This window comes from Capricornis sumatraensis, chromosome X, assembly GCF_032405125.1.
Source record: "Capricornis sumatraensis isolate serow.1 chromosome X, serow.2, whole genome shotgun sequence".
Taxonomy (NCBI): Eukaryota; Metazoa; Chordata; class Mammalia; order Artiodactyla; family Bovidae; genus Capricornis; species Capricornis sumatraensis.
Window position 1 is genome coordinate 149,265,705 of NC_091092.1, and position 15,850 is coordinate 149,281,554.

The 15,850-nt window shown below is 52.7% G+C and overlaps 1 protein-coding gene across 4 annotated transcripts in view; it reads right to left on the reverse strand.

Moving 5' to 3' along the window:
* The window catches only part of CSF2RA (colony stimulating factor 2 receptor subunit alpha), a 39,163-nt gene extending 26,670 nt beyond the window's left edge, over nt 1–12,493 (reverse strand). For 2 of the 4 annotated variants that reach the window (XM_068962051.1, XM_068962054.1), the window contains exon 1: nt 940–1,038. In XM_068962051.1, the coding sequence (XP_068818152.1) occupies nt 940–976 (37 nt within the window). In that variant the 5' untranslated portion in view covers nt 977–1,038. Of the gene's footprint in view, nt 1–939; nt 1,039–10,975; nt 11,100–12,310 lie in introns of those variants that run through there. The other 2 variants (XM_068962052.1, XM_068962053.1) reach the window with 2 other exon arrangements.
* Between the last annotated feature and the right edge of the window lie 3,357 nt (nt 12,494–15,850).

Sequence of the window (15,850 nt, forward strand, 5' to 3'; positions counted from 1 at the left end):
CTTTCCCCATTTCAGTTTTACAACCACGTTGGAGGGGCCGACACAGTCTTTCAGATTCAGGACACACCCTGGGGAGGGGGCTGGGTAACCAGGAACCTGGTCCAATGGGGACCCTTGCACGAGCTTGCCTATGGAGCTCACCGTGCTTTTAGGCGTGCCAGGGAGTGTGTGAGTCAAAGTCGCTCAGTCGTGTCCAACTCTTTGTGACCCCGTGGACTACACATAAACAGCCCATGGGATTCTCCAGGCCAGAATACTGGAGTGGGTAGCTTTTCACTTCTCCAGCAGACCTTCCCATCCCAGGAATCGAACCAGGGTCTCCTGCACTGCAGGCGGATTCTTTACCAGCTGAGCCACACAGAACGCAATGCCAGCGTCCCAGGCAGCACGTGTAACCCCGACGGACCCCCATCACTGCAGCACACACAGCTTGCAAACCCAAGTCTCATTCCAATCCCGACAGGCACGGGCTGGCCCGGGGAACTCCGAAATCGCCCACCCCAACCTGGCCAACTCCCCGCAGGCGCATTCGGACCTGAGAATGCAGCGCCCGCCGGTTACCGCTCACCGGCCACACTGTCTACCTGGGCGCCCCGCATCCGAAAGGCTTCCCAGGGGGTGCAAACATTACAGAATTCGCCTGCCCGTGCAGGAGACCCAGGGTTGACCCCTGGGTCAGGAAGATCCCCTGGAGGAGGGCATGGCCACCCACTCCAGAGAATCCCCTGGAGAAGCCTGGGAGGGCTACAGTCCACGGGGTCGCAAAGAGTCGGACACGACTCAAGTAACTTAGCCCACAGCAGACCACGTTTTCTGACCCGCCTGGAGCACCCGCCATCAACGGCAGCAACAGAAGGAAAATGGCACTTTCGAGGACCCCGGGGGTCAAGGGGGACCGGGTTCCACCCCTCCCCTACGACACACACACCCCATGCCAACCTGCGGTCCCCATTGCTCTCCCGCGAGGCTTCCACATCTGAGCGTCCTGACGCCTCTCTTCCTCACCCGACGGTGATGGCCCGTGGACGGCACGACCAGACGCCTTCGGCCGGGTTCCTCTTTCCTTCTCCTCGATTCCCTCCCCTTGCCACGCCTGCCACTAGGAGGAACTGAGACAGGCGGGTCGTCTGGTCTCCACACCCCTGCCCATCACTCGCGTGGAGAAGGTTGTCTTCTTAGAGTTGGACCAGACGCTTCACCAGATCTTCTCAGGTCAGGGACCAGGTGTCACTGACCATTTTAATTTTTTTTGTATTTTATTTATTTGATTTTTTGACCATGCTGTGGTTTTCTGTAGCTGTGATAGACAGGGTTCTCGCTGCAGAGGTTTCTCCTGTGCAGCGTGGGCTCCAGGGCCCCCGGGTTCCAGCAGTCATGACTCGCAGGCTCAGCTGCTCCACGGAACATGGGATTGTATCCCCGATGGGAGACCGAACCCCTGTCTGCTGCACTGGCGGGAGGGTCCTTTACCACTGAACCCACCTCAGCAACCATTTTCATCACAGGAGGGTCGTCTTCCCACGAACTGGACCAGAAGGCTCCCCAAGTACATCAGGTACCAGGTGGGTCCCCTCATCTCAGTTCAGTCCAGTCGCTCAGGCGTGTCTGACTCTCTGCGACCCCACGGACTGCAGCACGCCAGGCCTCCCTGTCCATCACCAACTCCCGGAGCTTGCTCAAACCCACGTCCATCGAGTCGGTGATGCCACCAGCCATCTCATCCTCTGCCGCCCCCTTCTCCTCCTGCCCCCAATCCCTCCCAGCATCAGGGTCTTTTCAAACGAGTCAGCTCTTTGCATGAGGTGGCCAAAGGATTGGAGCTTCAGCTTACGTATTCGTGAATCCCCTCTTTATTGAATTTCCTCCCCATTTAGGTCACCACAGAGCCCTGAGTGGAGTCCCCTGCAGTGGGTTCTGACTCCTTATCTGCTATAGACATAGTATCAATACGCGTACTAACCCATATAGTGTGTATGTAAGTATGTACAAGGACCTACTGCCTACATAGTTTTAGTATCAATATGAGCTTCCCAGGTGGCGCTAGTGGTAAAAAATCTGCCTGCCAGCGCACGAGACGTTAAGGGACACGAGCTTGATCTCTGTGTCAGGAACACCCCCTGGAGGAGGAAACGGCAACCCACTCCAGTATTCTTGCCTGGAGAATCCCTTGCATAGAGGAGCCTGGTGGGCTACAGTCGACGCGGTCACAAAGAGTCAGACACGACTGCAGCGACTTAGCACGCACGCCACAACCGTGTATACGCGTCAACCTCCATTTCCCAATCCGTCCCACCCCGTCCTCCGCCCCTCAGAGTCTGTGCATCTGTCTCTCTATTTCTGCCTTGCAAGCAAGAGCATCTCTGCCCTTTTTCTAGATTCCTCGTAAGCCTGTCAAGATGCCAACACTGTCTTTCCCCTCCTGACTCCCTCCAGTGTGTGCGACTGAAGTCCCCACCGAGACCTGTTCTAGGTCCGGTTTTTACCTTCTGTGCTTTTTCTCATCTTCGTCGCCCTGGCGTGTTCCCAGACCGGCTCCCAGCTCCCAGCAGCTTGTGCAAACAAGGCGAACGAGAGTAAAGGAGATGGTGCCTGGTCCTGGGTGGCACCTACGAGTCCTTCAGGACAGTGTGCAGAGAGGCTGCAGAACGGGGCAGAGGGCCTGGGGGACAGAGTCCTCCAGAGCGACCCCCGACTTACAGGGGCTGCTGGCCAGTGGATGGTCCCTGTAACACAGCGCACGCAAGTTCCCATTTTCACTGTCTCTATTTGAGGCTTGGGTTGTTTTTTTTCTTCTCCCCCCTCCCCACACAATACCTTTTACCCTTTATTAAAGGTTAACTCATGATGTACTCTGCATATAAATTAAATAAGCAGGGTGACAACATACAGCCTTGACGTACTCCTTTTCCTACTTGGAACCAGCCTGTTGTTCCATGTCCAGTTCTAACTGTTTCTTCCAGACATGCATGGGCTGGAAGAAGCACAGCTGGAATCAAGATGGCCGGGAGAAATATCAATAACCTCAGATATGCAGATAACACCACCCTTAGGGCTCAAAGAGGAACTAAAAAGCCTCTTGATGAAAGTGAAAGAGGAGAGTGAAAAAGTTGGCTTAAAGCTCAACATTCAGAAAACAAACATCATGGCATCTGGTCCCATCATTTCATGGGAAATAGATGGGAAAACAGTGGAAACAGTGTCAGACTTTATTTTTAGGGGCTCCAAAATCACTGCAGATGGTGATTGAAGCCATGAAATTAAAAGATGTTTACTCCTTGGAAGGAAAGTTATGACCAACCTAGATAGCAAATTGAAAACCAGAGACATTACTTTGCCAACAAAGCTCTGTCTAGTCAAGGCTATGGTTTTTCCTGTGGTCATGTACGGATGTGAGAGTTGGACTGTGAAGAAGGCTGAGCGCCGAAGAATGGATGCTTTTGAACTGTGGTGTTGGAGAAGACTCTTGAGAGTCCCTTGGACTGCAAGGAGATCCAACCAGTCCATCCTAAAGGAGATCAGTCCTGGGTGTTCTTTGGAAGGATTGATGCTAAAGCTGAAGCTCCAGTACTTTGGCCACCTCATGTGAAAAGGAAATGCATGACTCATTGGAAACGACTCTGATGCTGGGAGGGATTGGGGGCAGGAGGAGAAGGGGACAACAGAGGATGAGATGGCTGGATGGCATCACCAACTCGATGGACATGAGTCTGAGTGAACTCTGGGAGTTGGTGATGGACAGGGAGGCCTGGCGTGCTGCTATTCGTGGGGTCACAAAGAGTCGGACACAACTGAGCGACTGAACTGAACTGAAAGGTTAACTGTGAGATTCTGTAAAAAACTGGAAATAGAACTGCCATATGACCCAGCAATCTCACTGCTGGGCATACACACCGAGGAAACCAGAACTGAAAGAGACACGTGTACCCCAATGTTCATCGCAGCACTGTTTACGATAGCCAGGACACGGAAGGAACCTAGATGTCCCTCGGCAGACAAACGGATGAGAAAGCTGTGGTACATATACACAATGGAGTATTACTCGGCCATTGAAAAGAATGCATTTGAATCAGTTCTAATGAGATGGATGAGACTGGAGCCGATTATACAGAGTGAAGTAAGTCAGAGAGAAAAACACCAAGACGGTATATTAGTGCAAATATATGGAATTTAGAAAGATGGTAACGATAACCCTATACACAAGAGGAAAGGAGACACAGATGTAAAGAACAGACTTTTGGACTCTGTGGGAGAGGGCAAGGGTGCGATGCTTTGAGAGAATAGCATTGAAACATGTAAATTATCACATGTGAAATTGATCCCCAGTCCAGGTTCGATGCATGAGACAGGGCGTTCAGGGCTGGCGCACTGGGATGACCCAGAGGGATGGGATGGGGAGCGGGGTTCAGGATGGCGAACACGTGTACACCCGTGGCGGATTCATGTCAGTGTATGGCAAAACCAATACACTATTGTAAAGTAATTAGCCTCCAATTAAAAAAATAAAAGACTTAGCAGCTGAAAAACAACAAGAAATGGACATATTTCCATCTTTCGGGTGCTATTGCAAATAAACTTGTTTTTTGAATTTCTCTCTTTTTGGATGGCTCACCGCACTTGTGTGTGTGTGTCTGAATCTTATACCCTGCTGCCAGGCCAAATCTGGGCATTAGTTCTAAGTTTGTTTGTTTGTTTTTTTTAGTGGATTCTCATCGAGATTTTCTTTACGTAACAGCCACCTGCAGATGGATACAGCTGTACTTCTGTTTTCTGGCCTGCGTGTTAAAAAAAAATTTTTTTTTTTTCCTTGAAGTAGAGTTCATATACAGCGCTGCGTTCATTTAACGTGTACCGCAAAGTGATTCACTTATACATATGTGTGCATATGCGTGCAAGCCTGCAAAGTTTCTCAGTCGTGTCCGACTCTTTGCGATCCCCGTGGACTGTAGCCCCGCCAGGCTCCTCTGTCCCTGGGATTCTCCAGGCAAGAACACTGGAGTGGGTTGCCACGCCCTCCTCCAGGGGGTCTTCCGCACACAGGGATCCAACCCGAGTGCCTTATGTCTCCTGTATTAGCAGGCGGCTTCTGTACCACTAGAGTACCTGGGAAGCACAGGGTACTACACGCAAAACTTTGTAACAACCTGTAATGGAAAGGAACCTAAAAAAGAGTATTTATCCGTGAACCCGAACGGAAGCACAGCACCCTGTATTACACAGGAGATCCCTGTTGGCTATTGCGTATTTTTAGAATAATAAAATTTTACTCCACTGTAGATTTTAAAATTTGCTTACACTGTAATGCATCTTTTCTCCAACTGGCCTTGGCTTCTGCTCCTCACTGCGTAGCGCACAGGACTCCCCACATCAGAGACACGTCCAGCCCCGGGTGTCAGCAGTGCTGAGGCTCAGGAACCCTGAGCAGCCACGAGACAGTCTAACGGTCTCTCGGCCTCTTTTCCTGTCCGTCTCTATTCTCTGTGATGAGCACAGTTATGCCATCATTCACCTATCATGCCTCGTGTATGTGCATATCCACCCATCCATCCACCCACTTACCGATCCATCCCTTCATTCATCCACCCATCTACCGATCCATCCATGCACCCATCCAGTCATCCAGGTACCCATCCATCCATCCGTCCATACACACACGTATCTATCTGCCCATTCATTCATCTATCCATCTACCGACCCATCCACCCATCCATCCATCCTTCCACCCATCCATCATCCATCCACCCACCCATTTATCTATCCACTGATGCATCCATCTATCCCTCCATCCATCCATACATACATGTATCCATCTGTCCATGTATCTATCCATACTTCTACCTATCCACCCACCCACCCATCCATCCACCCACCCACCCATCTATCCATCCATCTATCCATGTATCATCCATCCACCCATCCATCTATCTATCCACTGATACATCTATGCATGCATCCCTAAATCCATCCATCCACGTATCTATCCGTACTTCTCTCCATCCACCCACCCATCCATCCATCCATCCATCTATCCCTCTATCCATCCATCCACCCATCCATTGATCTACCATCCATCCATCCATCCACCCACCCATCCATCATCCATCCACCCATCCATTTATCTATCCACTGATGCATCCATGTATCCATCCATCCATCCATCCATACATGTATCCATACTTCTATCTATCCATCCAGCCATCCACCCACCCATCCATCCATCTATCTATACATCTATCTGTCCATTCATCCATCCATCCATCCACCCACCCATCCACCCACCCATCCATCATCCATCCACCCATCCATACATACTTACATACATGTATCTATCTGCCCATTCATTCATCCATCTACCGATCCATCCACCCTTCCATCCATCCATCACCCATCTACCCATCTATCCATCCATCCATCCATCCATAATCCATCCACCCATCCATCTATCTATCCACTGATGCATCCATCCATGCATCCATCCATCCATCCATACATGTATCCATCCGTCCACGTATCTATCCATACTTCTATCTATCCATCCAGCCAGCCATCCATCCACCCATCCATTGATCTATCGTCCATCCACCCATCCACCCATCCATCCATCTATCCATCCACCCATCCATCCATCCATACATACTTACATACACGTATCCATCCATCCATGTATCTATCCATACTTCTATCTATCCACCCACCCACCCATCCATCCACCCACCCACCCATCCATCCGTCCATACACACACGTATCTATCTGCCCATTCAGTCATCCATCCATCCACCCATCCATCCACCCATCCATCCATCCACCCTTCCACCCACCCATCCATCCACCCATCCATCTATCTATCCACTGATGCATCCATCCATGCATCCATCCATCCATCCATACATACTTACATACATGTATCTATCTGCCCATTCATTCATCCATCTACCGATCCATCCACCCTTCCATCCATCCATCACCCATCTACCCATCTATCCATCCATCCATCCATCCATCCATAATCCATCCACCCATCCATCTATCTATCCACTGATGCATCCATCCATCCACCCATACATGTATCCATCCGTCCATGTATCTAGCCATACTTCTATCCACCCCCCCATCTATCTATGCATACATCTATCCCTCCATCCCCCCATCTACCCCTCCACCCACCCATCTACCCCTCCACCCACCCATCCAGCCACGTATACACCTATGCCCGTGGTTCACAGACTGGGAGGACCTTACCCTCCGAGGGGAAGTATAACAACATCTGGAGACATTCTGGCCGTGACCGCGATGGGGTCAGAGGGTCCCCCAGGCGCGCGATGAGGGGAGCCCAAGGACACCCCTTCGCACCCCACACAGGGCCCAGGACGCCCCCGTCGGAGACTCGTCCAGCTCGAGGCGCCAGGCGGCTGAGGCTGAGCAGCTCGGCGCGGGCACTTAAGGACGCGCTTCTTTGCCTTTTCTGCTGACAGCAGCTCCTCCCCACCGGCTCACGCGCCAGAAGCCCACGTTTCCCCCTTCCCAGACTCTCCTCCGGGTCAGAGAAGAAAAGCAATCACGGGTAAGCGGGGTCAGCGCCGCTTCCCGAGAGAAAACGGAGGTGTGGGCGGCAGGATCTCAGTGCGCCAGCGTTTGGTGGGAGGGTGGGGCGGGCGTGGAGCCCACAAACTTGTAACATCGATTTTCCCAGAAAAGAAACCAGATACTAGAGACACATTTCCAAACAACCTCACAGTTTCTCAACTTCCTGATGGGCTGAGCCGGACCTCACACTCCAGGCTGCAGAGGGGGCGGGGGGCGGGGGTGGGGTGGGTGAGAGCTGGCTTCACTTCCTCCCAGACTCCAGGACAAAGATCTTCAGGCAGCAAGAAGGCTGCGCTGGTGTTTTGTTGTTTTTTTTTTTTCTTTTCTTTAAGTTTCATTTTATCTATTATTATTATTGGCCATACAAGAGGACTGCGAGATCTTAGATCCTCGACCAGGAATCGAACGTGTAACCCCCACCCGGTAAAGTGGAAGCTTGCAGGCTTAACCAGTGGGTCGCCAGGGAAGTCCCCACTTTAGTGGTTTTTAATTGGAGTGTGAAAGTGCAGTGAAGATATTAGCAGCTCAGTCGTGTCCGGCTCTCTGCGACCCTGTGGACTGTAGCCCCCTGTCAGGCTCCTCTGTCCCTGGGATTCTCCAGGCAAGAACACTGGAGTGGGTTGCCATTGCCTTCTCCAGGGGATCTTCCCGATTCAGCGATCCAACCTGGGTGTCCCACATTGCAGGCAGACATTTACCACGTGAGCCAGCAGGGAAGCCCAACGCAAGTATAGCTGACTACTGAGATTGGGTTAGGGTTAGCTGTAGAGCAAAGTGATTCAGTAACATATACATATATATACACACATGTGTTTTTTCAGATTCATTTCCACTATAGGTTATTACATGACGGTGAACATAGTTCCCTGGGCTATAGAGCAGGCCTTTATTGCGTATTTATTTCATGTACAGTAGTGTGAATTGGAGAAGGCAGTGGCACCCCACTCCAGTACTCTTGCCTGGAAAATCCATCCCATGGACGGGGGAGCCTGGTGGGCTACAGTCCGTGGGGTCGTGAAGAGTCGGGCACGACTGAGTGACTTCCCTTTCACTTTTCACTTTCAGACATTGGAGAAGGAAATGGCAACCCACTCCAGTGTTCTTGCCTGGAGCATCCCAGGGACGGGGGAGCCTGATGGGCTGCCGTCTCTGGAGTCACACAGAGTCGGACACGACTGAAGCGACTCAGCAGCAGCAGCAGCAGAGTGAATCTGCGAATATCCAACTCCTAATCTATCCCTTCCCTTCATTCTCTTTTGGCAGCCACAGGACGTGAAGGCGTTAGCCACTCAGTCGTGTCTGACCCTTCGCGACCCCATGGACTGCAGCCCACCAGGCTCCTCTGTCCATGGGGATGCTCCAGGCCAGAATCCTGGAGCGGGTTGCCATGCGCTCCTCCAGGGCATCTTCCCGACCCAGGGATGGAACCCAGGTCTCCCATACTGCAGGCAGATTCTTTACTGTCTGAGCCACCAGGGAAGCTCTAGGTTGGCAAGCATAAGGTTTTTGTTTTTTGTTTTTTTCAGTCTGTGAGCCTGTTTCCGTTTTATAAATAAATGTATTTGCAGCATTTTTCTAGATGCCACATATAAGCGAAAGCACATGATATCTGTCTTTGACTTCCTTCACTCAGTATGAAAACCTCTAGGTCCATCCCTGTGCCTGCAAATGGTACTATTGCATTCTTCTTTACGGCTGAGGAGTATTCCCAGGCGGCTCAGCCGTAAAGAATCTGCCTGCCAATGCAGGAGACCCAAGTTCGATCCCTGGGTTGGGAAGATGCCCTGGAGAAGGGACTGGCACCCCACTCCAGGATTCTTGCCTGGAGAGTCCCATGGACAGAGGAGCCTGGAGGGCTACAGTCCATACGGTCGCAAAGAGTCGGACACGCCTGGGCGACTAAACAAGAACCAGACACCTCGGAAGCAACGACGGAGCCCTTCGACTGCTGGGTAGATAGAGAAGACGTGGTCCACACATGCAGCGGAGTATCACTCAGCCACGAAAAAGAATGAAATGATGCCGCTGGCAGCAATACGGACGTACCCAGCGATGACCGTACTAGCGGAATGAGTCACACAGAAAAAGACAAATATCGCCTGATACAGCTTATGTGTGGAATCAAAAAGAAAAAGAGAGAGACACACACAAATGAAGTTATCTACAGAGCAGAAACAGACTCACAGCCATGCAGAACAGACGTGTGGTCGGCCAAGGGTTGATAAACTGGGAGTTTGGCATTAAGAGAGACACACAGCTATATGCACAATAGATGAAACACAAGGACCTCCTGGGCGGCGCCGGGAGCTATGCTCTGTCCCTTATGTAAAACACGCAGCAACGGCCTAGTGCATAGTGCGGGCGCCAATATTAAAGTCTTGTGACAAGGTTTCCGTGAAGCCACTCAGTCGTGTCCGACTCTTTGCAACCCCACGGACTGCAGCCCGCCAGGCTCCTCCGTCCGTGGGATTCTCTAGGCAAGACTACTGGAGTGGGGTGCCATTGCCTTTTCCAGGGGATCTCCCCAACCCAGGGATCGAACCCGGGTCTCCTACCTTGCAGCAGACTCTTTACGGTGTGAGCCGCCAGCGAGGCCTATAATGGGAAATAATCTGGAATGTTTATAGATACACGGATGTATATGCATAGATACGATGTTTAAAGTCAGAAGACACAAGTCAAAGACGTTCGTTCTTAAAAAACGAACACTCAGGCCTTCCCTGGTGGCTCAGTGGTAAAGACACCGCCTTCCAAAGCAGGGGACGTGGGTTCCATCCGCGGTCAGGGAAGATGCTACATCCCACAGAGCAACTAAGCACACAAGCCCCAAGTACTGAAGTGCACTCTAGAGCCTGGGCCCCGCACCCGGAGAGAAACTGCACACAGCAACACAGACCCAGGGCGGTCCAAAAGTTAAACTAATTCATTAAAAAAAAAAAAACAACCACCCTTGGAAGCAACCTCAGCGTCCATCAATGGAGGAATGGATTAAATGAGACGTGGGCCATACGCGCAACGGAATGTTCCTCGTGCGGTCCATACGCGCACCGGAATGTTCCTCCTGTGGTCCATACGTGCAGCGGAATAGTACTCAGCCACGAAAAAGAATGAAATAAGGCCCTTTGTAGCTACAGAGTTGGACCTAGAGGAGATCACGCTAAGGGAAGTGAGTCAGACAAGCATCCCATGATATCACTTGGATGTGGAAGCTAAAATATGACCCAAACGAACTTCTCTCTGAAACAGACTCACAGACGCACAGATTCACAGTTGCAAGCGGGGGGCGGGGGGTGGGGTAAATGACGAAATTGGGATGGACATATACGCAGTGCTATACCTAAAATAGATAACCAACACGGACCCACTGTACGGCTCGGGACTTCTATTTAATACCTCCTATGGCGGCGGCGGTCTAGTCTCTCTCAGTCGTGTCCAACTCTTTGCGACCCCGTGGACTGTGGCCCCCTGCCAGGCTCCTCTGTCCTTGGGATTCTCCAGGCAAGAACACTGGAGTGGGCGGCCTCTCCCTTCTCCAGGGCATCTTCCCCACCCAGGGATCAAACCGGGTCTCCTGCATTGCAGACAGATTCCTTACCGACCGAACTACAAGGGAAGCACAAGTATCTTATATAAAATATGTGAAAGCAAGGATTTACCCTATAACACAGGGAAATACGTACACATCTTGTCTACTTACACATCTTGTCATAACCTATAATGGAAAACAATTTGAAAAAAAATACATTGTCTGTAGAAAGTTGAAGGTCAGTAGACATAAGCAAGAAGCATTCTTAGAAAGGGAAGAGTGGGGACTTGCCTGCTGGTCCAGAGGCTGAAACGCTGAGCTCCCAGAGCAGGGGGCCTGGGTTCGATCCCTGGTTCAGGGGACTAGACCCCACATGTAGCAACTAAAGACCAAAGAGCCTGCCTGCCACAGCCAAAGGCTTGGTACGGCCAAATAAACAAATACTGCAAAAATAAAAAAATAGGTAAGAGTCTTGCTTCTTCACCTCCTGCCCTAGTTTGCAGAAAAAACAGAAAAGCCTCCACAGACATTAAAGATGATGGAAAGACGTTACAGAAAACACAGCAAGCCACCCCCAGGGGAAGACACAGTCAAATATCACCTGCAGTAAACGCTGGGCAGAAGGAGGACGCGGAAGGATGCACAGAACGGCGTCCACTGCCCAGCTTGTGGTGAGAACCCTCTGGACACACAGTCAGAAATCCCCAAACAACGGCAGGTCCCTGGCGGTCCAGGGCTTACGACTCTTGCGCTTCCACCGCAGTTGGGGGCACAGGCTCAACCCGTGGTCGGGGAACTAAGATCCCACTGGCTGCAAAGTGGCCAAAAAAAAAAAAAGACAAAAAGCAATCCCCAAACAAAAGCCCCCTGGGACCTGCACCTTCAATGATAGCCAATGGAAAACATAACCTCCTTGGGGCTTCCCTCGTGCCTCAGTGGTAAAGAATCTGCCTGCCGATGCAGGAGACACCCATTCACTTCCTGGTTCAGGAAAAAAAAAAACAAGAAAAAAAAAAAATCCTCATTCCGGGAACCCCAACGAAGCCCGCGCACCGCAACAAAGAGGTTGCACCCCCCACTCCAACCACCCCACCCTGCTCACCTCAACTAGATAAAAGCCGGCGTGCAGCAAGGAAGACCCAGCCTTAGTCAAACATACGCACAGAAATAAAATGGTTAAATGCACAATGCGACCTCCTTACCTGCAGCTCCTGGAGACGCAGAGGCCAGGCCTTAGTCTCGTGCGGGACGATCACTCCACGGGAGCCTCGTGGGCCACCTCTGAGCTGCCCCCCGGGAGACATTCCTGGCCCAGCATCTCGTCACCCCGGGCGTCTCCCGGGGGTTAGACCGCGGTGCCCGCCCCTAGCGCCCCAGGGTCGCATCTCTGCGCCCTCTGTTTCCCCAGCGCCCCGCACCCACGGGGCCCAGCTCCACTTCCACTTTCTTTCTGTGGAGTCCAGCTCTCCTGGAGGCAGCAGTGGCTCCAGGGCCCAGTATGCCCGCCTGGAACCGCCCCCACGGCCAGAGGAGCCCGGCGGGGTGCAGTCTACCCGGGTGGGGGGCACAAAGACCCGGACGCGACGGAGCACGCATGCACGCCTGCGCGGGGTCTGCAAGGAGCGCTGCTGACCCCTAGTGACCGAAACTTCCAGATTCCGCCCTGGCAACAGCTTTCATTGGAAGGACTGGTGCTGAAGCTGAAGCTCCAATACCCTGGGCCCCCTGATGCGAAGAGCTGACTCATCGGAAAAGACCCTGATGCTGGGAGGGATTGAGGGGCGGGAGGAGAAGGGGACGACCGAGGATGAGATGGCTGGATGGCATCACCGACTCGATGGACATGAGTTTGAGCAAGCTCCGGGAGCTGGTGATGGACAGGGAGGCCTGGCGTGCTGCAGTCCATGGGGTCGCAGAGAGCAGGACACGACTGAGCGGCTGAACAGAAACATTTCTACCCACACTGACTAAACCACCCTCCGCCTTCTGACTTAGCAAGCCCTGAGCTGCCCCGAAAGCCTGTGCCCTCCGGTCCCGCCGGGTGGAGCTGGGCAGGGTCTGTCCCCACCCCGGGCTCTTTAAGCTGCTGGGTGAGCGGGCGATGGGGGGTGGTTGGAAGTGCGGGTGGTCTTGGCTCAGTTTGGAAGTTTTCGTCACTAGGGGTCAGTAGCGCTCTCTGCAAGCCCGATCCAGGCCAGCTGGCGTCCAAGGAACCTTGCCGCCCTTGCAAGGGGCCTCCCATCGGCACTGATTATCAGGAACGCATCTTTGGCCAAGCAGGACTGTTGTTATGGCTGGGCGGAAAGAGCGTGGGGTTTCTATGAGCCCACTCACCCTGCTCGGTCCGTAAAGACCCGGCCTGTCAATGCAGAAGGCGCGGGTTCGATCCCTGGGTGGGGAAGATCCCCCGGAGGAGGTCATGGCAACCCGCTCCAGGATTCTTGACTAGAGAATTCCAGGGACAGAGGAGCCTAGCGGGGCTACAGTCCGTGGGGTCGCAAAGAGTCAGACATGAATGAACAATACCGCCCCCCCCCTCCGCTTGTGTGAGAGGTGTCACTGGGCACAGGGGTCATGCTGGAATAGAGGGGGGTGGTTCTCAAAGGCCCCCACCCCAAATTCTCCTTCGAAATCAAAAGCTATTCTTCCCTGCTTTGAGAAAGCTCCGGGAGTTGGTGACGGACAGGGAGGCCTAGCGTGCTGCAGTCCACAGGGTCACAAATAGTCGGACACGTGTGAGCGACTGAACTGAGAGATTCTTCCCCGGGATGGACTGTGATTCAAACTCAGGAGACAAACCGTTGGCTGTTGGGTCCCAGGGTTTCCAACGTCAGCCAGAGACCACCCCCCAGCCCCCAGGGACCGGTGTGAGGCCACCTGAGGGCCCAGATGATGAAAGCGTCAGTACGGCAGTCGTGTCGGACTCTCTGCGACCCTGAGGACTGTGGCCCCCCAGGCTCCTCTGTCCACGGGATTCTCCAGGCAAGAACGCTGGAGTGGGCTGCCATGCCCTCCTCCAGGGGATCTTCCCGACGGAGGGATGATACTCCGTCTCCTGCAAGGTAGGTGGATTTCCCCCTGAGCCACCAGGAAAGCCCGAGGTCAATCGCAAAGAACTCCCGCCCAGATCTGGAGCCCGGCACACCCACTGTGCAACCCCACCCCCAACCCCGACCCGCCTGGCCCCAAGGAAGCCTCCTTCTTTAAAATATATATATATATATACATACATATATATATATTTTTAATTGAAGGATAATAGCATTACAGAATTTTGCTGTTTTCTGTCAAGCATCAACATGAATCAGCCATAGATGTCCCTATGTCCCTTCCAGCCTCTAGTCAGGTTTTTTTTCTTCCACGCCAGGCAACTCTTCCCCAGAGGTCCACGCTGGCCCATCCACACTGAAGGCAGAAATAACTGCAGATTTTTTTTTTTTCCCCTAGGTGGTTGCAGAACCAGCTCGCTCACAGTTTTTTTTTTTTTTTTTTTTAATTTAAACAGGAGATTAGCGTGCTTATCTGCCGGGGCTTATCTGCCAGGGCTTATCTCTATTGTTCTGCAGTTTCGGAAACCCCCTCCCGGCCCCCAGGGCTGTACTCAGAGGGGAGCGTCTGTTCCTGGAAAAAAAAATGTTTAAAAAGGTAATTGATGGGGAGAGGTTAGATGCCAGAGAGACTGGGACACGGGGGCTCGGGGCGGGGGCATTGCTCTCTGCCGCTTGGAGGTGAGAGGGCTTCTGAAAGCACCTGGCTGTGCCTGGGGTCTGCGTGACCCCCACGGCCCTGGCTTTATCTCTGGCAGGTTTAGGGTTACGGGATTTCTGACGACCTCCAGGCTCACTCCCGAGACACCCCCCTCCCACCCACCCCAGCTTCCCATCTCTCACCCCAAAGACCCTCTAGTCACCCCAGACTGTCTACACTCACCCCCAGAGACGCCCCTCCCTTCAGACTTCTATCTCTGATCCCAGAGACCCTTGGGCTCACCACGCATGTCCACCAATCGCCTCAGACAGCCCTGTTCACCCCAGATTTTCATACCACCCTAGAGATACTCACCCCAGCTTTCCACCACTCACCCTAAAGACCCCCATTCACCCCGCATTGGTATCCATCACCCTGGGAGTAACCCCACTCACTCCAAATTCCTTTTGGTGGTGAACTCGCTCAGTCGTGTCCGACTCTCTGCGACCCCGTGGACTGTAGCCCACCAGGCTCCTCTGTCCATGGGATTCTCCAGGCAAGGATACTGGAGAGGGTTGCCATGCCCTTCTCCATTCAATGACAGCCCACTCCAGTACTCTTGCCTGGAAAATCCCATGGACGGAGCAGCCTCACCCAGGCACCCTGTACTCACTCCAAATGTCCATCATTCACTACAGAGACTCACCCCCTCCCCGTTTGCCCTAAATTTCCCTCCATCACCCCCAGAGACCCTCCCTCAGTCACCCCAAATTTCCATCCCTCATCCCTCAAGACCCTTAAGATAACCCCAGATTTTTCCCACTCTGCCCAAAGATGGCAGAAAGACCATCCCCGATTTCTATCAACCACCCAGAGACCCCAGAATCACCCCCGATTTTTGCACCCCTCAGACATAGTCCCCGAGCCTCGATGACGAGTCCCAGCACGGGAGAGACAGGGTCCCTCATGGGGAGGGGTTCTGTGTCAGCCACTCAGGGTCTGCTTGAGCAACCTGCCTCCACCTCAGGGCTTCCTTAAACACCCCCAGGGTTTGT